Source organism: Natator depressus, chromosome 9, assembly GCF_965152275.1.
Source record: "Natator depressus isolate rNatDep1 chromosome 9, rNatDep2.hap1, whole genome shotgun sequence".
Lineage (NCBI taxonomy): Eukaryota > Metazoa > Chordata > Testudines > Cheloniidae > Natator > Natator depressus.
In genome coordinates this window covers 40,097,056-40,122,388 of record NC_134242.1, presented here as the reverse complement: position 1 = coordinate 40,122,388, position 25,333 = coordinate 40,097,056, and the positions used below count along the sequence as shown (strand labels likewise).

General features: G+C 40.7%; 1 protein-coding gene across 1 annotated transcript in view; it reads left to right on the top strand.

Moving 5' to 3' along the window:
* CLSTN2 (calsyntenin 2) overlaps positions 1-25,333 on the top strand; it is a 697,293-nt gene that overhangs the window by 527,308 nt on the left and 144,652 nt on the right. Inside the window, exon 3 of the mRNA XM_074963962.1 lies at positions 23,076-23,271. Within this exon, the coding sequence (XP_074820063.1) occupies positions 23,076-23,271 (196 nt within the window). The remainder of the gene's footprint in view (positions 1-23,075; positions 23,272-25,333) is intronic.

Below are 25,333 nucleotides of genomic sequence, written 5' to 3'. Positions count from 1 at the left end.
TTACATCAGTATTAAACATCTCAGATGGAAAGGGCCCATCTATGTTTTCCTTCTATGTCTCTTTATACATTCTAAACATCCTTTACAGGACTCCCACTGACTTCAGTGGAGACCAGTGGATTTCACTCCATAGGAGGGAGGGGCAAAGAGGATGAGTGCTACTACTTGCTGAAGTTATGTGGATCTTGAGGGTTTACCTGCTTTGGGGTTTTGATCTGTTTAATTGTTATCTTTGTTGTCACCAGTAGTACCATTTGACTTCTTCTGTGCTTTTTTCAACCTTCTTTCACCCACTAAAACATGGGTACGCTCTCCCCCCTCCCCCACATGCTCACATACACTTTTAAGAGTTCCCAGGAATTCTGACTAAGATGTGAGCACCTTTGATAGGCTAAATAGTAATCTGAGGCATACATTAAGGTGCTATGGGTGATTCAGAACACGGACAGACAGGAGAATTTGAAGGAGACCTATGCCACACCCACCTTTTGGGGGTTTTTCTATCTAAGCCCTTCACAGGAAATAAAATTTAAATATAAATATTGATACATCTTTGACCATATTTTTTCTTTCATGAATCCTTCAGCATAGTTCCCTTTGACTGACTGACTTAATTATCACATCTATAATGTTTTAATACATTGTGAGTAACACATGTCTGGGTTCTTCCTTACTGTTTCATGGATATAATCCTATCAGAGGAACTGTCATGGTTTAAGCCTACTAGTCCAGATAATATGACGGACTAGGTGTTATAGAACAGCAGTGAAGGTGCTTTCATCTCTTTGCCGTGGTGTATGATGTTACACAGATTGCTGATACTGCATTTTGAAATATTAAAGTGCAGTTCTATACTGAAAAGAGATTTTCGAATAAAGGCACGGTGGGGCTCCCTGTTATAGTCTCTGTCACCGGGTGGCAGTGTCTAGGATCCTGCAGAGGAGGAATGCATGCAGAGCCACTCTGAGGTGCTAGATCTCTGCATAAAGATATAATCAGTGGCTCATGCTGGCATGTAGATCAAGGAGTCTCTCTCAAGGGACAGAGGAAACTAGGTTTTGAGACAGAGGAGGCACTACAGGGAAACCCTTAGAACAGCCTCACTGGAACAATACAGACTGAAGTTTATATTTTGCTAATGATGGTGTTTGCATTGCAAATAAAGCCAAACACTAGGAAAGGGGCAAGTTTGAATGGTGTTTTTAATGTGCATGTGTTCTGTTGCAGTACTGTGGGAACTTCACCTGCATATGGTTTCTCAATTCATTGATGTGCTCAGTTTACAAGTAAAAATATTTTTTTCTAACTGCTAAATCTGCAAACTCAGCCTAGTCTCTGAGAGATGCTGAGTATTCCCTCACCACAGTGCAGGCATTTTTGTACAGTGATGAGTACTAATGTGTCATCTCGGAGCATACTGATGCTGAAAGTGATGATAAACTCATCACTTGACTGATTTAACCTTCCGTATGCTGATGCAACCATCTCCCCACGTTCTTACAGCTTCTCCTGCCCACCTTCTTCTACTAATTCTAATAATTTCCCAATGTACTGTGACACTAGATATTTGCTAAGAATTAGTTTGATTCTGGCCATTGATTGACCACAGAGAGAAACAAGACACACCCCTCCCACTTCTGCAGCCCTGTACGAGCTGCTCACAGTTGCTACCCTTGCTCTTCCACTGCTCGGAGAAGTGCAAGGACTGATTCCTAAAGCACCCCAATGGGAGAGAGACTGGCATGCTAGAGGAAGCGTTCTATGCTACCCTAATGGCTGAGCTATCTCTTGTGCTCTGCTAGGGTTGGGGCGCACTCTTCCTCATCCCCCTACACAGGACTTGTGGCTAAATGCCACAGTAAATTCCAACAGCCTTGTTGTACAACTGCCGCTCCAATGGTGGTTGAGCATGTAATGAAGTAGCTATTTTTGAAAAATGTCATGGTGTCAAATATTTTTTTCCCAAAGTTCAAACCTTGAAAGATTCCCAAGTATCTGTTCTCTTTAAAGTTAGCTCACAGCTGCCTGCGCTATTTAAACATTAACAAAACAGTATTGCCCAGTAATGCAAATGCTTTTTGTCCAGTCTTGAGGATATAAATGCAAAGAGCACCCAATGGCTTTGAATTAATTGTACATCTTGATAAAATGCTTTATTTAAATTTCCTACCAGAAATATTCAAGTTACAGTTGTAATTTACTTCAGAAGCTGCAAATGTAATTTGTTTTTTTTACATTATTGAGGAGTGGTTAATTAAAATTATATAGATATTTATTTTCTCTTTCTAAATTGCCTGAAACGATTTATTATTATGGTATGTTTTTACAGCACTATGTTTTTATTGCTTTATGCTGCACATGTTGAGTTTTAATAGTTGCATCCTTCATTCCATTAATTTCAAATTAAATATTAAATTGCAATGAAAGTTCAATCATAGCTTCTAAAGCGTAAAAAATAAGCCTTCATCTTCACTTTCTAAAATGAAGGTGATGATGGAATACAGACTAGAGAGGGGAAAAAATCTGTTCTGTCTTTAAAATCCTTGCTATTATGCATAAGATTATCTGGTAATTGTGTTCTCTGTGTACATTTCCTGTGTTAAAGGAGTTAGTTTTAATATGGTTACTTATTAAGAATAATATAGCCATTAGTGATCTGTAATGCTGCATCTTAAGTGGTCTGTAATGCTGTATTTTACTAACACTCAGCAAAGTCCTGATCCTTTTGCCAGTGATGTCAATGGGAGTTTTGCTCTTAACTTTAGTGGGAATAGGACCAGCCCTAATCCATTTATTGTTTTTGTTAAAAATCCCTATTTTCAGTGGTTATTTTTTTTAAGTTGCTGCAGCATCTCCTTTCTCAAGGTTTGTTTATAGGAATCTTACAATATGTGTTTCCCTGTTAACTTTTAAGGGCTTGATCATCCAAATACTTGAGCACATTAGTACACTTACTTATCTGAGCACTCAAAGTTCTACATCCTGGAATCATAAAACACAAAGGGTGTCAAAGAATCAAAGGTTGTAAAAGTTATAAAAGAAGAGATGATATATCCAAGAGTCTTTCAACATGAAGACAAAAACCTTAGCCTAATTCATAGCCCATTTAAGTCAATGGGAGTCTTTCCATTGAGTTCAATGAGGTTTGGATCACACCCTTAATCTCTGCACAGGTCACTCACTGAAGCTTTATATGCCACAGAAAGCAAGTGGCTTATTCTCATGTTGAATGTCAGCATGCAGGAAAAGAAGTCCAAGCATATCCCAGATATTTACACCATTCAACCTGATCCTTATATGTGTTTTGATGCCTTAAGCAGCCTAGTGAGTAATATGCAATGATAGGAAGTATTAAAATCCAAGGGTGAAATTCTGGATCCATTGAAGTCAGTGACAGCTCTCCCATTGACGTCAGTAGGGCCAGTGTAGAAGGAGCTAGGAAATGTATAGAAAACAGGAGAGACAACAATCAACAATTCTTCTAAAAGGCGGAAAGCGAGGAACAAGAAGCAGCTAATGTACCATAGCATTGAAAGGGATTGACTACTTAAAGATCTCAGGCTCAACATATGACCCAAATTGTACTAGCACTAAAGAAGAGGAGAGGGAATCGAATAAGAGATCACAAGGTTGTTAACAGTTTGCAGTAGAGCTGGTCGCATATACAAATATATCAGTTGATAAAGAAGCACTGCAGTAGGATGTTAGATAACTCATTTTATGTTTGTCTTCACTGCTTAAAACAAGTGTGTTTTTTAGCACAGGATTACTAATGTGTTAGCTGTCCAGATGTAACAGCCTAGTGGAGACAAGACATCTGTAGTTTTACCACGTGATAAACCAGTTGAGGATGGCCAGGATGTTGACCTCGCCTAGCTACCTCAAGATATAAACTACCAGTGTTTTGTCTCTACTAGGATTTTATAGTGAGATAACTGTGTGTTGTTTATGTTGCTCTGACTCCTCCCATCTTCCCTTTTTTTTGCAGTGAAGACACACCCTTTATGGTGAGAGCTGAATTCTGTTTTTAATTATGGTCCCTGGGCTCAGGGAAACATTTTGGACTCCGTGCTCCCCTGAATATATAGCAGCTCTCCCACTGATCACAATGGGAGATTTTAATCAAGATCAAATATGGCTTTTATCGAGTAATTAATCTTCTAGTTATTTATTTGCTTGATACCTTAGGCCTAGGATGCGCAGTTTGTTGTACTTGTTTAATTATTTCAGTTAGGGATGTAATTGTTTTAAGGAAAATAGTAATACAAGAATAACCTCTGGTCTAGATGCATTTCTACTGTATCAAAAAGCTAAACTCATATAAGAAGATTCCCCTTCCTATATGGGAATACCTATGGTGGTATAAAGCATCTATATATTAGTATAGCTGTGTTCACTCTCAGAGGTTGTATTGCTTTAACCATTCTCGTATAGTTATATTGGTACAACTTTTCTAGGCCTTATTTTATACGTATTCAGTATCTCTTAATAAAAATGATATGTTTCTCTCTAGGACCAGCATTATTTCTGCCATACATTTCTATTCCTTCCCCATTCTCTGTTCTCTGCTTCCCTGTCTTTTCTATCTTCCTTCTGTATTTCCTATCCTGCAGCAAGTTTCAGTTCCCACAATCCAGAGGTTTCAATCACAATCCTTCCCCGAACCCGTCCACTAAAAGGATCAGCAATTAAATAGATTGAGTCATCATTGACTATAGAATTAGTATCCCAGTGAGATTAATGGGGGGCAGTGGGTTTCACATCTTTGAGTCATTTTTTAAGGCTTTCTGAAGATTCAGTCAGAACACTGCATTTGTTCTCTCTATCTACATTCAATTTTTTTTCATCACTACGAATGCTACAAATTTAGGGGGTTTTTTGTTTGTTTTTTAATGGAAGCTTAGATTCTTAGATTCTGCATTGGGATTTCAGCCAACAGTATAGCCTATTGTCAACACTGTCTATACCACTGCAGCATAATTTTGTAACCAGGCTAAGTTACACTGGTACAAGTCATTCCATGACAGTGTAGATAGTATCTACACCAGCAGGTTACACTTGTGCAGTTATTGAATTGAACACAAATCCTAAATATGCTATCCAAATGATAAAAACCCATCAAATGGCCCTGGTATTTGACATTCCTGCAGTGGGGAACAATGGGCTCAATAATAAATGATGAAAATTAAATTAGTGATGATTCAAATGACTGAGATATTGAACTCTTTAAAAATTTGTCTGCACAAAGACAAACAAACAAGCAAAAAGCCCATAACACAAGACAAAACTAGGAAGTAAGGAAGACATAGAAAACATTGCTACTTATTTAAGAATAGGCTCAGAAACATAGAAATTGGCTGTTCTGGCCGAGGTTCTCACATCAATAATGAATAAAGCACTAAGCGTGGTTTGGTTGTAAAAAAGCTCTCATTGAAAATATGGCGGGCAGCTCTTAAATAACTGTGTTGAAAAAAAAGTGTAATCTAATGAACTATGGCTGCATGGACACGGACATCACAGTCATGAGTGAGGATTATAGCTGGGGTATTCAGCGTCAAAAATACATGCCTTTACCATTCGATCTAAAGAAGAAAGAGGCAGATTGTATATGTGGTCGGTTGGGCAAGCCAATAGAGGGTGTATAAATGGTGCTTTTATTGGTCTTTTCCAGAGGCTTTGTAGAAAAAAGCAGTCAGGAAATAAAAATAAATGCATAAATAAACTAATAAGGGGAATGAATGAAAGACTCAGAAGCATAAGTTAATTTGAATTTACAAAAAAATCAGCAATAGCTCAAGCATAAATCAGATTGCAGATAATAATTTAGTGTCTGAGTTTGGGAGATCCATATTTTCTTTCCCTTTGATATATGTATTTATTATCTTGACTGTGTGATATTCTTTTTCATGCAGAGCCAGCCGCTATCATTTTACCTTAGTTATTTTAAATTGGTGGTGATGCTTTAGACTCAAAGAGTCTCTAGTGCAAAGTAACTCATCATGTCTATCAATCCAGTTTGAAACGTGAATCTATACCTGGAAATGAACATTTTCAAATTCTCTAAAAAACCCAAACAAGTTAAAGCAAATTAAGGGGAAAAAAAACATGATCAGGAGGGTCCATATGGTGCTCGTAACAGTTAAAATCAATGTTCTGCTTTACTGTACTGTATGTCTGCTAGATGTAGGTATTAAGTCCACAGGCTCAGGCTCCATGCCAAATTCAAATAATGTTCCTAAGCGTTTTATTTTAAGCTGCTTCTCTTGGAAATGACAAATCGGTCGATTACAATCTTGGTGAGCCATTTATTTTTGTATCTGTATTTGTATCTTCCCTCTTGTTTGTTTGCCTCTCTTACATTTTTATGAACATGAGTTAAGAGAACCCCCAATACACCTACTGAGAGAACCCCCGATAAACCTACGTACAGTAGAACCTCCGAGTTACGAACACCTTGGGGATGGAGGTTATTCTTAACTCTGAAATGTTCATAACTCTGAACAAAATGTTATGGTTGTTCTTTCAAAAGTTTACAAGTGAACATACACTTAACACAGGTTTGAAACTTTACTATGCAGAAGAAAAGTGCTACTTTTCCTTTATTTTTCTAGTAGTTTATGTTTAACACATTACTGTACTGTATTTGCTTCTTCTTTTTTTTTTTTTTTTTCTTTTTTTGGTCTCTGGTGCTGCCTGTTTGCATACTTCTGGTTCCAAATGACGTGTGTGGTTGACTGGTCAGTTCATAACTTTGGTGTTCGTAAGTTTGAGGTTCTACTGTATCGTATACCTTCAAGCTGATTAAATATGCAAAGGAAGATATGATAACAAGGAATTTAGTTAGAATAATTGGTGAAGAAGTTCAAAAGCTCATGCAGATGTTTCTGGAAGGATAGTCACTTATCATAGCAATGCTGTTTAACCTGCAGGATATGGTTGAAATGGAGACTCATTGAGCAGAAACTTGCTATCTGTCCCAGAAGTGTTTTCCCCCTATTTATAATGTTTCAGTCATTCAGTCAAGAAGTAGAAACTACACCATATGATTTAGTTGATGATTCATAAACTTGTAGACTTTAAGGTCAGAAGGGTCTATTGTGATCATCTAGTCCAGGAGTGGGCAAACTTTTTGGCCCTAGGGCCACATCGGGTACAGAAATTGTATGGAGGGCCAGGTAGGGAAGGCTGGGGGAGGCTATGCCTCCCAAAACAGTAAGGCGTGGCCTGGCCCCTGCCCCCATCCAGCCCCCCGGAAACCCCACCCCCATCCAACCCCCCCCCCCCCGACTGCCCCCCAGGACTCCTGCATCCTATCCAAAAACCCCTGCTCTCTGCCCCGTGACCATCCCCATGGGACACTCGTCCCCTATCCAACCCTCCCTGCTCTCCCCACCCCACGTTACCTATGGGGTGGGGAAAAGGGGGGCTCAGTCCTTTCCCTGTGTGTTTCCCCTGCTCATTTGGCTGCTCTCCCTGGCAGTCAGGCAGGGCTCGCTCCCTGGCTGGGCTTGGCTGCTGGGGACAGGGGCCAAGCATGCTGCGGGTGGAGGGGGGCCCTGGCTTGCTCTGCCCCTGCCCCCGGCAGCAGGGCCCAGGCCCCTTAACCATCGCCCTGCAACACCCCCTGCTCCTCGCCCCCACGCCCTGGAACTCCCCTGCTCCCCGTCCCCTGACCGCACCGCCTTGGAGCTCCATGGTGGCGCTATAGCCGTGCCGCCTGGCCGGAGCTGCAGCCACACTGCCCAGGCACTGGGGGAACTGTGACTGCGAGGGAGGGAGGGGAACAGAAGGGGAGGGGCCGGGGTTAGCCTCCACCCCGCTCACCGCGCTGCCGGGGAGTTGTGCTGGCTCCTCCGCAAGCCTGTCCTGACACCACTCTCTGGCAGGAGCTCAGGGGCCAGAGGGAAGGGTCCTGCAGGCCGGATGTGGCCTGTGGGCCATAGTTTGCCCCCCTCTGATCTAGTCAGACCTCCTGCACATTGGACAATGGGTTTTTGGCTTCTGGGAAGCATGGTTGACTCAGGGCTCCAGGGCAAGTTGAAGCTTGCTCACTCTGTTTCTCCCCTCTGAAAGTAATCTGGCTCTCGGTTCCTCATCTGTCCCTCAGGCACAGAACCTGGAGAGAGAAATCATAGAATTATAGAAATGTAGGGTTGGTAGTTTCCCATCCAAATACTCACCTGTGCTGAGTCTGCTAGTGTGTGAGATCCCATATGATCACACCAAAAGGTTGTATCTCAGTAAATGGAGACATTCCATTTTCGAAATGAGCCCATGTAGCCTCACAATGTTCCCTCCCAAGCAACTCCCATGCACCAGGCCCATATTTCTATACACACCTAATGAGTTTGTTTGGGGTTAGCAATAAATCTGTCCTCTTTATCTGACTTCTGTAGCATGAATCAGGTTGCCAGAGCTCAGAATGTGAATCAATTCCATTCCATTCAGGATCACCACCTAGAATGTTCTCAGTTTTGCACATTAACAATATCACTTTTGATTGTGGAGAGGAAGTGTGGGATATACATTCAAAATTAATTATCAAAAAAATTGAAGCATTTTCAGAATTTTTAAAGATAAAATAAGAAAGACTATAGATTATCCAGAATATCCCTATGTTTGCACAAGCAACAATACAAAACTAAATTGGTTGTCTATACAGACCACAATCTGCCATGTACAATATACAGTATAAGTGAATTACCACAGAATGATTCATGATAAAATGCTTTGATTCTCTGATAGTCAGTTTTGCATGTACAGTCCACATACCATTAGAAAATTAGTAACCTCTGCTTTTGTCTTTGCACCATTTGCAGTGGGGGATAGATACAGTTAATCAGGGGATTCAAATATTTGTGAACCCCCTTGCACAGAGGTTTTTGACCAGGAGTTATGACCACAGTGTCCTTCCCATATGGTTTTATGGGAGAGGGGCTTTGAGGTGTTGCCAGTATAGAAAAAGTTGAAACCCATTATACTAACCCTTTGTGCTAGGATGGAGGGAGCCCCAGTGAATCACAGCCTCATGGTCTGCCAGAAGTTCTCTGTAACACTTCCCAGACTCATTCTCCTCCACACACAGAGGAATCCTGCTGCTTCTGCAAATTCAGGGCCTTTTGTGTCTACCAGGAGTGGGGGGAGAGGGAAAGAAAGGGGAGCTGGGGCAGGATTTGGCTCTATGTGTTAGTTTCAATGCTTTTCATGCACTTCAGTCAGCAAGGGTGGGGGGGAGTTCCTTTTAAATATATGCTTAAACAAGGCACACACCATTTACAATATTTTGGTCCGGAGGCAAGAGGTGCCTGTGATACATGGAGTGACATAATCTGGTTTCAGAGGAAACCTTACATACTGTAATGCTCGCCAACCAGGAGAGTTCTGTGGAGGCAGGTGGTAGTTACAAGGGCTTAGGATAACTGGGAAGCATACGTGCCTTTCTCAGACAAGAAAATATAGAAGAAGCCTGATTCTTATAAATGGCAATAGGCATATATAGTCTTCATTTTCATAGCATGGCTATCCAGTATTAGGGCTTGATGCTGCAACATGTTGAGCATGTTGACCCTGAGCCAGCAAAGCATTTAAATACCTGCTTACCTTGAAGCATGTGGCTGGTTCCGCTCAAGTCAACAAAGAGCTGTTGAGGTCAATGGGACTATTCCCGTGTTGAAAGTTAAACGCAGGCTAAAGTGCTTTGCTGGATTGGAGCCAGAGTGCTCAGCTCCTTGCGGGATTGAGCCTGAAATGAAACACTCAGCACCTTTTGAATTAAAGTGATTGATTTTAATGTAAGTCATGTTTTAATAAAAAGAGCAAATAGGCATTAACTCTCCAAATACTAAAAGAAGGGGGGGGGAGCCCTGATCCTGGAATTGGATCCTCTAGCCTCCACCACTCTGCGTGTGCAGAAGTCTAGAACCCTACACAGGTGCAGAAGTCCATTCCTCCAGCTCTGATTGCCCAATCTGAGCCATGGTGAATCTCACAAATAGGGGGTCAAATTCAGTCTTGCTGCAAGCAGATGCCTCTCCGTTGACTTAAATGGAGTGTTCACCTGCTTACATCAGGTCCGAATCTGGCCCAGAATGCCTTATATGGAATTGTGGTATTAAAGTTGTATGGCTCCTCTGAACTCTAAGTAATAATAGACTAGAAAACAAAACTTGGCCACCTGCCATGTTTACCTCACTGAATAAGCTAATAGTACCCTAAAATAATGCATTTTAAAAAAACTCAGAAGAATAATTTAAATAAATGCAGTGTCACAAGCTTCCTGCTTCAGGAAATTCTTCTGTCTTGGTGCTGGGCCCTGGAGAAAGTAGTTTAATTAAAAAGTAATTTTTTCTGTCAGTCTTCTGAGTCCTCAAAAGATAAACAGCTGCTAGTTTTCTATTCCAAACATGAAATGTTACTGTTAGTTTCTTATTTGTCTCTGTGCCCTACAGGAGTGATTTGTACATCTCACAAGGAATCTGAGTGGAACAGATCTGTTGGTGTAATCCTGCTGCTTTGTAGTTTTTGTCGCGTTTAATTGACTATTGTGGAGTAACGATTCAGTAAGCACTAGGTGTTTGCCAGCAAATGTTCATAATTCTTGATCTTTGCTTAATTTGAAATTCCAGTCACATTATACATCATTAGCTTCTTAATATGATAAGCTACTTTTATATATTTTATTAGCATTTGTCCTTTAACAGCTCAGCAATACTTAAAGTGACTACAAATTACTGCAGCCATATACGCTTTTTAATCTTACACATAAAGTCCTCTAGGTCTCTATTATAATAACTGTTTCACCTTTTTCAAAGGATATACACACTAAAATGGGTCAGTGCCTTGTAGAGCAAATTATCGCCTATTTTCATCAATGTGGACCTCACTAATCTAGAGGAGAAATCATTCCATGATCCATCTTTCAGACACACATGGAATTAGGGCATTTGCAGCATCTGGGTGCCAGTGTTTACTAAAAGATGACTGGCTGAAATGAATTGATGTGTCATCTACTACAGATTTCTGATATGTAAATAAAAATATGCAATCATTGATCATGAGTGTAGAGGCTGCAGTATGTGCTTAGACTAAACAATAGGCATCCAGTGAAGGTAGGCTGTGTATAAAAGCCGAAAGGATTTGTACATCCAATTATGACTTTTATTGACACTCATTAAAAAATGAATCAGAAAGAGATGCCATTGGAACCAGAATAATTATGTCCTAGTTAGTCCCCAGAGAATAACGGTTTCTTGTTAATGTTACTATCTGCACTTTTTAACTATACAGTTTTCAATATTTTCTGAATATTACATTATATCTTCAAAACCTGCAGAATGTGACAATACCAGTATATTTCCTTAATGATTTATATAGCTGTTATAGAGTCTATGCTATTTCTTCTTCCCTAAGCATTATGACTTAATTAAGATATTGTTTGTGTGTCCTTTATATAGTCAGAGCATAAAAACAACCCTTCTGTTAATGAGAGGTTTCAGAGTAGCAGCCGTGTTAGTCTGTATTCGCAAAAAGAAAAGGAGTACTTGTGGCACCTCAGAGACTAACAAATTTATTTGAGCATAAGCTTTCGTCCGATGAAGTGAGCTGTAGCTCATGAAAGCTTATGCTCAAATAAATTTGTTAGTCTCTAAGGTGCCACAAGTACTCCTTTTCCTTCTGTTAATGTAATGTTAAGGTCACACAGTTAAAATCAGGGAATGCAGAAGTGCAACCACTAGGGGTAGAAACACTTTTTCTTAAACAAAAGCTGAGAATTACACATAATCATGAACCTAGGAGGTTGTGGTTTAAGGCAGACAGCAAATATCATGAGATTAAATGATAAAATCACAAGAGCTGGCAATGCGGGAACAGTTAGAGCAGAGGTAGAGGGATATCAATCCAAGGTCTCCACATGCCACATCACCAATGTGCCCCTCATCCCTGTCTCTGTGTCATTGCAATACTCATATGCACTGTTACAGCTATGTAACTATTGTAAACATGAAACTAACAAAGGTTAGGAAGTCAATATACTGTGGTTGGAGCAAGCTTAATGTGGTTAGGAATACGTTTTCAGCACCCATAGGTTTTTCTGGCACTCCTTTTATTGATTGTGCTCTGGAACTCCTTGGCATTGTTCTCAAAATTTACACCTTTCTTGCTTTATTCTGCTGAATCATGAAGATCTGAGGATGAGGGAAAGTTTGTTGGTTAAGATACATTGAGGGCTACTTAAGGTTTATCCATAATAAACTAACAGAAAATTGAATTTGGTAAGTATTGATTGCTGAGAAAAATGAACTGCAATATTTTCTATTTCTATACTGCTTTACACCCCAGGATCTCAGTGTGACATTACCTAGGGTACAATCTGCACTGATGAACAGCTGTATCCCCTCAGGTCTCCTACCTGGGGTGCCTTTTACACTGCTTTGCTGTAAGAGCCGCCACTCCTGGCCATGTCTACACTACACAGTTAGGTTGACTTAAGTTACATTGACAATCATAAACTGCTGTAATTACATTGCTTGTGCGTGTTCACGCAACACTCCTTGTGTCAGCGGAGCGTGTCCACAGTTGGTGCTCTAGCCCTGACAAAGAGAGCAGTGCATCATGGGTAGCTATTCCATTGTGCGAATCGCCACCTTCTCCCACTAGGAGTTCTAGGAATGGATCGCAGTGGATCATGGGGGGAGGGGACAGTTTTCTCTGTCCCATAATGCCAAGGGCTTCTGACTGCATTTCACATGGTTTTTCAACTTCCCCTATAAACTTCGCGACTGCCATCTCTCCATAAAAGCATGGATCCTGTACTGTTCACCAGTCTTCTGATGAGTGTTAATGCAACTGAACCTGTAGTATTTCATGAGCTTCGAATCTGAACAGGAATCTGTGCTGCCTTCCCTGTTGTGTGCCATGGAAAGAAACCATTCAAGGTGGATGTTGGCATTCCTGGAGCAGCTGCACACAGTGGACACTCATTACTGGGCTCGGGAAACAAGCACCGAGTGGTGGGATTGGTGGGCCCTCTCAGAGGTCCAGAGAGGCCCGGGCCACTTCCAGCTTTTGAGGCCCCTAGCCATAAGAAAAATAAAAAATGATGACACATGGAAACAAAAGAAGGCACCAAAAAAAGCATGAGACATAATTTGAATATTTTTTTTTATTTAACAAATGCTTTTCTAGCCTTTTTATGTGCAAATGCACTAATTATTGAGGAAAAATCTAGCTTTCATGCAATGTCACAGTTAATATTAAGCATGGCGAGCCCATTCAAATGCACTTGTCTCATAGTTGAACGGTGATAGTTCTTTACTTGCTTCAACACATTGAAGGTGCGTTCACCTGAAGCCACTGATGCAGGCAAACTGACAAAAATACGCAGTGCAATTGTGATATTTGGAAACACCCCAGAGAGTCCAAGTTGGAGTATTTCTGCAAGCAATTCTTTTTGCTTGCAATCCAATTTAAAGTTCGTGGAATATATTCATTTGAGGAAGATGACCTTGTCACTGAGATCTTTTGAGATTTCTTTGTTGTACTGTTGCTGAAATTGTTCAGCTGCAGAAAGTAGATCTTCATTATCAGTCTGTTGAACTGCCAAAGAAACCCCAAAAGGGTACAAATTAGTTGCAGTGACACAAATCGACGTGTAAGACCTGATTGAATAAAGTCAATGATGACAAGGAAGACATTTACCCTATAATGCTGCTCGGCATCGGATTCAGTAGGTAAGTTGCGATTGGTGGAGAACTCAGATGAAATGCCAATATTCTGTGCTACTAATTTGGACTCACTCAGGATCGCATCCCATTGTTCACGAATCTGTTGAATGTCATTGATAAGACTTTCAAAGTTATTCCTCTCAACATCAACTGTAGCATTGTGTGCTTCAATTACCAGATTAGTTTGGTGGATCATTGTAAATAGCTTCAGCTACAAAGATGACATCAGAATTCATTCAAATTTGGACATGTGCTTCTGAATAAACTGAAGTTCAGTTCAAGCCTGTGCAGTGAGATTGAGCGATCCAAGCTCATTTAAAGCTTTTCTCCCTGAATTCAAATGCTGCATAACTGGTTGAACACCATCAATCATAGAACCATAGAATCATAGAATATCAGGGTTGGAAGGGACCTCAGGAAGTCATCTAGTCCAACCCCCTGCTCAAAGCAGGACCGATCCCCAATTAAATCATCCCAGCCAGGGCTTTGTCAAGCCTGACCTTAAAAACCTTAAAAACTTAAAAACAATCCATGCAGACCTTCTAGTTTTGGACATCCCATGCAGTGAAACAGGAAGATATTGCTTCAGAATTCCCCACCTTTGTGGACTGCTATTGGAGAGATTGTACATTTGCTGAGCAGTGCCAAAGTAAGTAACTGCCTCCTTGCATGATTCAGCACAGTCAACACCTACAAGGTTTAGTGTGTGGTTTCCACAGTTGGAGAAAATACAGTTTGAATTATACTCAAGCAGAATTGCTTGTACGCCTTTGTACTTCCCAGCCGTACTAGATTCATTGTCATAGGCTTGACCAATGCAGACTTGAAAATCTAACTTAAAACCTTGTAGACTTGCTAGTACTCAAGCAGCAATTTCTTTTCCAGTTTTTCTCATGAAATTATCAAACAAAATAAACCTTTCTTCAATTGAAAATTTTGAGCTGTCTACAATCTTAACATATCAAATAACCATAGTAGTTTGTTACTTGTGAGAACAATCTGGAGTGGCATCAACAATGATTGAAAAATACTTGGCATTTCAAATCTCATGAAGAATTGGTATTTGAACGAATGACCCACATAGCTCAATAAACTTGTTTTGTATGTGTGTGGAGAGATAATGGACTTGCTTGCGCTTTTTATTCTCTTGCGATTCTCAAACACGTTTAACATGCTCTATTAAAAGTAGGTCATATTTGCTGAGGAGCTCAACTATTCCTAGGAAGTTTCCATTTGCACGATCACCAATACATTGACTGGAACCAAAGAAAGCCAATCCCCGCTCAGAAAGAAAAAGGATGACATTCAGGATGCACTCAAGAAGTTTTTTCCAGTTATTAGTTTCTGTAGAGAGTTCAATCAAGAGCAAATTCTTAACGGAACTTTCAGCTGATGCTGCCCCACTGGCTGATTTCCATGCAACATAGTTTTCTTTGTGTGACGTTGAACTGTCATGTGATGGTATTCGGTCTTTCAATTTCCTCCAACCTCAGTTGATGCTCCATCCTGATTGATCAGAGAGAACTGATGCATTTGCACCACCTTTGTTCAAAATGAAGCAGGGTGCACAGTACAGAGATTGTTTTTCCGTACTCCAGCATAACCAGTCCCTTTTGCAGGTGTCACCATTTGGAAGAGTTTTTATCAGCAGACAAGTAGGGAACACATGATTATCAGCATCTCGTAGAATGTTACTTGGAATTTCAAAACAACCAATTTGAAGAAAAGGTTGCATTTGGGCAGCATTGCTCTTGTCAATAATTCCAGTGTCAGTCACAGTCAAACCTGTAGTACTCCTGAATTGCTCTTGCTACATAAGATCTACATTTCCTGTTGCTGTTGAGTTTCTTGATCGTACGCATCTGCTGCATCTGTTACTGTTGGCACATCTCCTTCTTGACTACTGCCCTCATGTTTGGGTATTGGCACTGAAATATCACCTGTTGCAGTTGCGGAGTTTTCATTATCTGTAGCATTGTTTGTTGGGTAAGGTGTGTTTTCCAGTGGTTTGAGAAATGAAGTTATTGGCTTTGAGCTCTTAGCTGCTGCTTCAATCAGTTGTTTTTGCCGTCTCTTGCTTGCACCACTTTCAAATCTCCTCTTCATAGTGATCTATCTGGTCAATATGTAGCCTATCCACACTTGAAATATTCTGCTGTTAATAAGTAGCTTATCTACACTTGAAATCTTCTACTGTAAACATGTACAAGAATGCTGAATGGTACACAAATGCTGAAAAGACTTAAAATGAAGGAATACTAATTAAGAACACAAAATGAAACAGTCAGACAGGTTATTATCCTTATCACTGAATCAAAACTCAAGCGCTCAAGGTATAATATAACAGGCTGAGCTGAAGACAAAGGGATCACATGTATATAGTAAACACAGACACAGATACAGACAGAGGGATAATGTCCACAAATTTCAAACGTGCGTCCTCGTGAAACTCACTGTACAAGATTGTCCTCACAAATTTTCATCTTGAATTTGGGCCTATAGCCTACAAAAGCCTATGATGATGGCCAAGCTACCAAGCTGGGGCTCAACCAACCAAACAGTCACCTCTTTTAGCTACCATATGAAGATAATAATGAGGAATTCTCACACATAAATAATTCCTTAGTCAACTAGATGTAAAACTATAAAGACACTAAAATGTAACAATTCTCTACCTTTCTACACAGTTGATCCAGCACCAGACACTAGTAGTGGTTTGTTTATATAATCAGCTGATCTGAAAGGACACGTTCATCATGATCTAATCTTGTGCCATCAGAACCGATATATTTTTCTTAAAATTTATGAACATTTTTAACACTTTAATATGACAAAACCTATATCAGTTAACCAAAAAATTATGTCTTTTACCAAATCACATCTCTTATTTTCTTAAATTTTCAGCTCTAGGCTGAGTGTGTGTGTCACATTTTGGTCCGATAGGGATGCGCATAAAAACAAGTTGCGAAACTTATCAAATGCCAAAAAATTGACAAGTGTCTAAATCTGAGGTCCCCTTTGAGCTTGAGGCCCAGGCCAACTGGCCCTCCTGGCCCCCCTTCTGATTGGCTCTGGGGATTGGATTGTGATTAAAATATGAAATGACAAGCAGTGGCTGCAGAACTTTCATATGAGCAAAGCCATATTCCTAGAACTGTGTGCAGAGCTTGCCTCTGCCCCGGTGGCACAAGGACACCAAAATGAGAGCTGCCATAATGGTAGGTAAGTGAGTGGTGATTGCTTTGTGGAAACTGGAAACTCTTGACTGTTACAGATCAGCTGCGAATCAGTTTGGAGTTGGGAAGTCCACTGTGGGAGTTGTAGTGATGCAAGTGTGCAGGGTCATTAATTGCCTCCTCCTACGAAGGACTGTGGCTCTGGACAATGTGCGGGAAATGGTGGGTGGCTTTGCGGCAATGAGATTCCCTAACTGCGTTAGGGAGATAGATGGCACGCATATCCCAATTTTGGCACTAGACCATCTTGCAATGGAGTACATCAAAGCAAAGGGCTACTTCTCTACGTTATTGCACCTGAATGACTTTCTCAAATTTTCACCTTTTGAAGAGTAAGTGAATACAGCAGTGCGCATAGCAGTAGTTTTGAATTCCAGTTGGCTGAGTTTCTTGCTCATAAAATTAAACATAATCAGCATATTTTATTAAGCTATCCGCTTCTTCCTTTATGATTTCAGTATAGCTTGCTAAGTTGCAGTAGTTCGCCAAGCTTCAATAATGTTGAGTTCACTGAGCTAGAAAGGCATACACAGTAAAAGTACTACTGCTCGCAACAACATTTTCTTCAGTAATACAAATTATTACTTTTGCTTTAAAAAAATAGCTTGTAATTGTTTAAGCGCTAGCACAGCAGAAAAACATGTCATGGCAATAAGCCTTTCCACTGCCACTGAGAAACTCCCAAGAACACAGAACTGTGCACTGCAGGAGATGTTTGCAGAATCCAAGCTCTCACACTTTCCTGCAGTTTATTACACTGGAAGGTTTCAATTTTTAAAAACTTTTAAAACCAACAAAATCTATTTACAGTGGCTCCATGCTGGATTACTGAGAAAGTGGGTACTGAGTTAATCATACAATACTAACGGTGTTGTTTGCTTGCATACGTCTTGTGTGTGTGTGTGTGCGCGCGCGCGCGCGCAATGTATCTAAATCAATGTGTATAGACAGAGTGTGTGCAATAAGTTAAAAAGGGATCTAGAACCTGATTCTGATTTATCCCCTTTTTACACTGGTATACTTTTAATTAACTTCGGGGGAGTCATTCCTGATTTATGCTGAGAGCAGAATCATATCTACTAGCCAATTTAGAATGAACCTTTCTAAAACTCTTGGAGGACTAAATGGCTCAGGTGACGGGTAAAGGGATAAAAAATAACAAACTTTTTTTGCTTCATGGACCCTTTTTTGAGTTCAGTCCAGGATGGTAATAACTAAAAGTAGATGCTGAAGGCTTTCAAATACCCTGTGTGACATGATTAATCTTAATCCATCTGCTCAATCTAGTTCTTAAAAGGTCCATGTAAGCAAAAATTATTGTTGGAGCCCATATATAAGCCTTAGCAGGCGCTAACAGATGAATGGGCATGCAGACTGAACTACCTTTTTATATCACTCCTTTTGAGTGAGGCTAGAGACACATCATCTTTGGTGTTATACCTGTCAATTGACGAAAAAGTAAACAGAGCATTAGGGGTCATCTGTAAGCAGGGGGGAAAAGGGCATAACACATTTTCATCTGTTGGCTCCTTCTGAAATTAATTAAATAAACTGTTTTCCTTTGTATTTATAAACTAAAGTAGCTTCCTCTCTGTAGCTGTCAATTCAAGTCCAACAATTGATTTTGTAGCAGAGGTGAAAGTAAGCCGGTCTGGTCCGGTCCGGCATACCGGCAAGAGCCAGTACACCGTGCAGGACTGGACTGGCTTCCCCAGGCTGGCAATTTAAAGGTCCCGGGGCTCCCTGCAGTGGCTGAGCCCTGGGCCCTTTAAATCACCTCCTGAGCCCTGCTGCCGGAGCCCCGGGGTAGCAGCAGCAGGGCTCTGGCAGTGATTTAAAGGGCCCGGGGCTCCCCACAGTGGCCGGAGCCCCTGGCCCTTTAAATTACCTCCAGAGCCCCACTGCTGGAGCCCTGGGGTAGCAGTGGCATGGCTCTGGTGGTGATTTAAAGGGCCCAGAGCTCCGCTGTGGTAGCGGCGGCCGGAGCCCTGGGCCCTTTAAATCGTCCCTGAGGGGCTCCCAGCCGCCTCTGCAGCTGGTAGCTCCGGGGGTGATTTAAAGGACCTGGGGCTCCCAGCCGCAGCTGGAGCCCTGGGGCCTTTAAATCTTGATTTACAGGGCCCGGGTATTTAAAGGCCCCACCTCTTCCAGTTGAGGCCATGCCTCTTCCGGTTGAGGCCACGCCCCCCTGCTCAGGACTCTGGAATACTGGTAAATCCTTTAAGTTACTTTCACCCCTGGTTTGTAGATTAAATAAGGTAGGGGTGTGATCCTCTGCCACTAAAATCAGTGCCAATTCACTGAAATGGGAGTCACTTTTAGCACAGTCTGGTTGATTTTGAGCAATAATTGATATCCTAAGCCTTGCATGTAGAGGTTGCTGAATATCAGATTTTGTTTTAATAAGAATTTCAAAGTGTTGAGGAGATTTGTTAATTATACGCCAAGAATGGCGAGTTACCAGTACTGTTTTTCAGTTCAGCATAACTCCTAAATGGGAAATGATATGATTGATTGCCCTACAGTAGTAATCCACGGATCTCTACCAAAGTTCACACTTCAGGTAACGTAGGTCTCAAATTTAGTAAGTGTATATTGCTGAAGCCAATCTGGATGATGTGCAGAGAGAACACAACACTCATAAATAGGTTAATGTCAATGGCCACAACTTTTATTGAATTACTGGAATGCAGACTGAGATGTAACCATGTAGTCAATAGCTAATGTTGTAGCAAGTACTCAGAAACCCAAGGGGGTCCCCAAGAGGCAATTCCCAACCCATATCAATATTGTGGAAGAATGTTTTTTTCCCAAGGGGGTCTCTGTACCTCTGTATAGACCCTCCTCCATGCCCTATTTCCACCACCACTCCTTCCACACAGCATCCTCAGGATACCTGTTCTCATGCCTGTTTTATGGGCATTCATTACAACCAACTTCTACTGCAAGAGACTTCCACCTATCCACAAATGCCCAAGCTTTGGAGCCAAAAGGCACCATAAAAAGGAACTTATCCTAAATGGGGCAAATGCTTTATTTTTTGGTAGCTCCGCCTTCATCCCCTCTCTTTGAAGACTTTGGAAAGCAGCCCTTCACCCTTCTGGTCCCTTCAGATCATACTGCAGTATGTTTTGAAGGGAGGCAAAAAACCCCAACCAAAACTAAAGTTAATTACCTTGACTAATATTTCTTGTAGGGGTGGGATGAGGGAATCATATCCTCAGCACCTTTTCTGGTGATCAGTTTCAGCTTAAGCCTTAAGCAGGCATTTTAGATATCATATGGAGGCGTAATCATAATGATTATTATTGTGTTCAAGTGAATGGGAGTCAATTGGCACAGTAATCTTTTCTCAGAGAGAGTGCTAGAACAGGAGATTTTATACAGCGAGATAGGCATGTGCATGAGTGAGGATAAGTCTGAATGATGCCAGAGTTGTGAAAGCAGTTGTCCCACAAAATTTAAAGCATATCTTTACTTACAGGTCCAGGACAAAGGTCCCTTTCTGAGGCATGCCTAGAGAAGGGTGGGGAGGGAGAACTTCAAATTGCTGGCATGGAAGAAAGAGTAACACCTGCTCCCACTAGGAGCTCTTCCTAAGCCTACACTAGCATGTGCCATGTGGATGCCCTGTGTGAATCTCTGTACAAGGATTTGTTCCTGTCTTTCCAACCTTCCCATGGGTCTCTGTAAGGCCAACCCAGGAACTAAAGTCAACCTCTCCCTTTGTAGAGAATTGCTTGTACAACGCAATGAGGAAATGAAAGAAAAACAGGATAATCACAAACAGGGCCAGATTAACCCATCCCTGGACCCTAGGCAAATATATGCTCTGGTACTTGGGGATGCAGTGCTGCTCAGGTTTGGCCTGACTGCCCTTCCGTTATGGTGAAGGGGCTGCTGGTCCAAATTTGAGCAAGTAGCATTGCACCCTGGTGCAAGTGGTCACAGCATCACTCAGGTTTGACCCTGACAAACGTGTGTGTGTGTGTGTGTGTGAGATTCAGCTAATTTTCTTCTTTACTGCAGTAAACTATTTTTATTTTATTTTTTAAAATGCCAGAATCGGGTGACTAAAAATGTTGTATTATTCATAATCAGATGAGATCAATATAGTAATAACCACAAAAACCTAAAGTTATGGTTTGTATTGATGGATTGTACATCTGTGGGGAAACTTTATTATTAAGAACTGTGGGAAGGCCATTGTTACAGAATGCCGTGAATAATATTTCTCCATTAAACTTCCAGTTATTATATAACAATATCACTTAGATGCATCAGAAAAGGCATTAAATTAAAATCAAAGTCCACAGTATTATTTCAGAATTTTTTGTTGCAGGAAAATAAGGATAACACTCTGCTCAGAGATCAGAGGGGTAGCCGTGTTAATCTGTATCCTCAAAAACAAAAAGAAGTCTGGTGGCACCTTAAAGACTAACAGATTTATTTGGGCATAAGCTTTCATGTGTAAAAACCCCCAATTCTTCAGATGCATGGAGTGAAAATTATCTGCTCAGAGATGAACATGGCATTCAGTTGATGTATAGTATATATTCACAATGATCAACACCCATGATCAGCACTCAGCAAGCTTCATCATCCTTGGCATCTTATTAATTTCACCCCTTTATTTATACCATTACAGTTCATACATAGCAATGGGCCTGATCCTGGGTATTGCTGAGCACCCACAGCTCCCACAGTAATACACCGAAATGCAGATACTTAGCCCCTTTTGGGATTTGACCATTTGGTGAAATCCACTTTCATAAAGCCCTAACATTCAGGTTTTTTGCAGGCGGAGCAAGCAGAGTCTGGGAAGGTGAAATCTTATGTTCAGCCCAGGGCCATGAGAGCTGTGCAGGCTACCTGCAGCCACCATTCCAGCCTATGTACTAGCATAGAAGTTGCATCCCTTCCATGCTATTGTGTAAGGTGGTGGGGCCACTGACCCCAACTAAACATGTATTGTATGTATTCTCCTGCTGTGCCATAAGTATGGATAAACACAAAAGCTAAATAACTGGTGCTGATCCTGTAGAGAAATCCACAGTACCAGACTTTAATACACGCTCCCCTACAATGTTCAATAGCCTCCACATTTTCTTATTTCCTACCTACAGAGGTGAAGCGTAATGATTACACTCTAAAGCTGCAGCATGTTTGTCAAGACAGAGGTTGCAGCTATAGACGATCTGTGAAATGGGCAAAGAGCCATAGTGTAGCCTACTTGCCATTAATTAAAAGTGTGTTTAAAAATGTTATAGGAAGAGTCACCAGATGGTGCTCTTACATATATTCTTGCAATTTTTTGTTAGTAAGCAAGCAAGTTTTTAGTCTATGCTGTTTTGTCAGTTTTGTTATATGGTAGTCCTTTGAGAGAAGCTGTGGCAAATAGCACAGAGTTGGTTCTCTTCTTATTCTCTATATTTGGATGTAATTCTTGGGACAGTATAGTTTCCTGGGAATAAGATATTTGGGTGAGTGCTGAGATTTTGAAAAGAGGTGACTGCCTCTGTTCCAGAACTGGTATATATGTGTAAATAGAACAAGTTACACTTACAATGTACCGAGAGTAGAGCAGTGCACATTTTTCAGTTCACTGGCAGGTTAAAAAAAAATCACTTTGCGTCAAGCAACACATTTTGTTTGACCTGAAACAAAACATTTCATGTCAATTTTGAACTTTTTTAACCTTTTAAATTTTGAAATAAAATTGGAAAAAATTTCAAAATGAAACGTTTGGGTTTTGTTTTCCCTGATTTTTTTTTTCCCCAACCAAAACAATTTGGTGAAATCGACATGCTGCCACTTGGCACAGAGGCAATGCAGGTGTCAGAAGAAAGAATAGCAACGAAAGAAGATGAGACCTAGTATAAAGACTTTCTCTGTTTTTCCTTCTGCCTGTCCCTTTACCTCTCACTCATTTACATGAGGTTCTGTTTATTTCAGCTGGTAGTTTGTGTTGGTATGCTGTTCAGCGAATAGTCCACATCACTTATCTGTCACAGGTTGTGAAATACAGGTGGTTGCCTGCACATCAGATGTCACTCAAACATGTCTGAATCGGTTCTAACCAACAATAATATTCCCCATGTTTTATTTTTTACAGGCGAAATCTGTGCTTTTAAAATCCATGGACAGGAAATGCCCTTTGAAGCTGTTGTGCTAAACAAGACATCTGGAGAAGGTCGTCTCCGAGCAAAAAGTCCAATTGACTGTGAACTGCAGAAGGAGTACACATTTATCATCCAGGCATACGACTGTGGAGCGGGACCTAGTGGAACAAACTGGAAGAAATCTCACAAGTGAGTGACAATAAGGGAAAAAAATGCATTGGCTGTGGCATGTATTTACTCAAAGATGTAGTTCAGGTGGAAGAGCTTCTTTTTATGCTATAGGCTGTGGGAAGCAAATGGAAACAGAATGCTTTATCACTGGAATTGATTGTTCATTGTTGGTGTCTTTTTTTTTTTTTGGTTTAAAAAACATTTCACTCAAATTGACCTGATTTTCAGTAATTTCAATTGAACTGTTTTAATAGAACTACTGATCTAATGGACTACAATAAAATAATGGTTTTAAATTATTTTTTCCATACTAAATATTTTCCCACATTAAACAGATCAGCTAAATCAAATAATCAGAGCCTTGGAAACTAGAATTAACTGATATCTATGTAACCAAACTATGCTGAATTTATTTTTTCTCTAACTTTATTCAGCCAATTTCAAATGGTAGAGAAGAGCTACTAGGAGGGGGGGAAATCACCTTTTTTAATTTTCATTTATATGCTGCAGCTTTATTGCCTTTCCACTGAGATTTTATTAGCCCCTAGAAGCTCAGCAGACCTGGCTGGCTCAGCATTTGGTGGGAATCTTCCAAAGATTCAGAGGCTGCAAGAAGTGTTGTTGGTGGGTCAGTAGGTGGCACTCTTTACTGAGACAATATAGAACCAATGCCCCAGATATGGTGCTGCCTTTTGTCTGATACATGAAACCAATTGTCAGTAAAGATGAAATCTGCCCTGATACAGACAATGAAATTGCCATATAAACTGCCCAATTTACTGTATGAGCCATTTAAACAATGCACCGTTTTGTTTATATCGGATATACAGGAATTTAAGAATTTATTTTACTATATAATGTGAGCTGCATCATGATCTGGTTTTTGGGGGGTGGGGTTGTTATTTTTTTTTAATCATGTTTTTCTTAAGGCACGTCCTGAAAAATAGAACAAGTTTCAGGTCACAGCTAGTTTTTCCACTGTAACAATTTTGGGAGTTTCATATGAAATGCTATGGTCTCTCTCTTTCAAACTTCAGTAGCAGTCTAGCAGTTATTAGACTTTGGGACTTTGTGGTCTGGCTATGATCAAAACCAAGTCTGGTTAGTTGTGACTAGAAGTTGTTATTATTTAATGCAGGGCAGTGTGGGGTACTGGATTGGGCACCAAACTGAAGCTGGGGTTCTGTTCTTGCCTCTGCCACGGACCTACTGTATAACAGTCACTTCACCTCTCTATCCCTCTTTTGCCCTTTCCATCGCTGTCTATTCAGATTGTATGCTCTTTCGGCAGGAACTGTCTCATATGTGTCAAGTGCTTGTCACAAAGGGGGCGTGCTCTTGGCTGGGCCTGGTAGGGTCTACTCTAATTTAAATAATAATCATGAAGATGGTTGATTAGTGGCTAGCTATCTGTGAAATGAGTTGGTACTCCTAGTTCAGGTCCTATTAACAGATATCCACATCACACAACAATCCAGCTTCACACTTGTTGCCAGAGGGCTGTATAATCGTCAGTCACCGGAGCAGCTAAGCGCTGAATCAACGTGGAGCTTGAACTACTCTTCCAATCTCTAGAGCTGAGCCCTTCTGAGGAGGGTTGCAGCACACTGCCTTCCAGAACAAAGCTCAGGTGCTGTCACGTGGTATGAAGAGAAAGATGTCCCTACCAGTGCCCATGTACGACTTGTTTTTAAATACTGTCGATGAATTCAGCCCTTATTGCTCTTAATGCAGCATCTTTCACAAGCTCTAAATGTCATGCAAGAAACTGGGGAAATGAACCTGGAATCTGCAGTATTTTAGGAACTTAGGGAGTGGGTAAACAATTAACTTTTGCCCTGGAAAGAAGGGAAGGTAACTGGGATTTTTCAAGATATCTATATTTTCAGTGTCTAAGCAATTGGTGTCTAAGGGAGCATTTTAAGCCTGATTCTCCTCTTATGCCTTTTTTCTTTTTTTTTTTTACAAAGGGTTCACTCCACTGACTGACTCTCGATTTACACTGGTGTTAAGCAAGAGGAGAATTAGGCTTTCTCCATGATAACTTTGTTGCACATTTTCTTAACAGAAATGTCATATT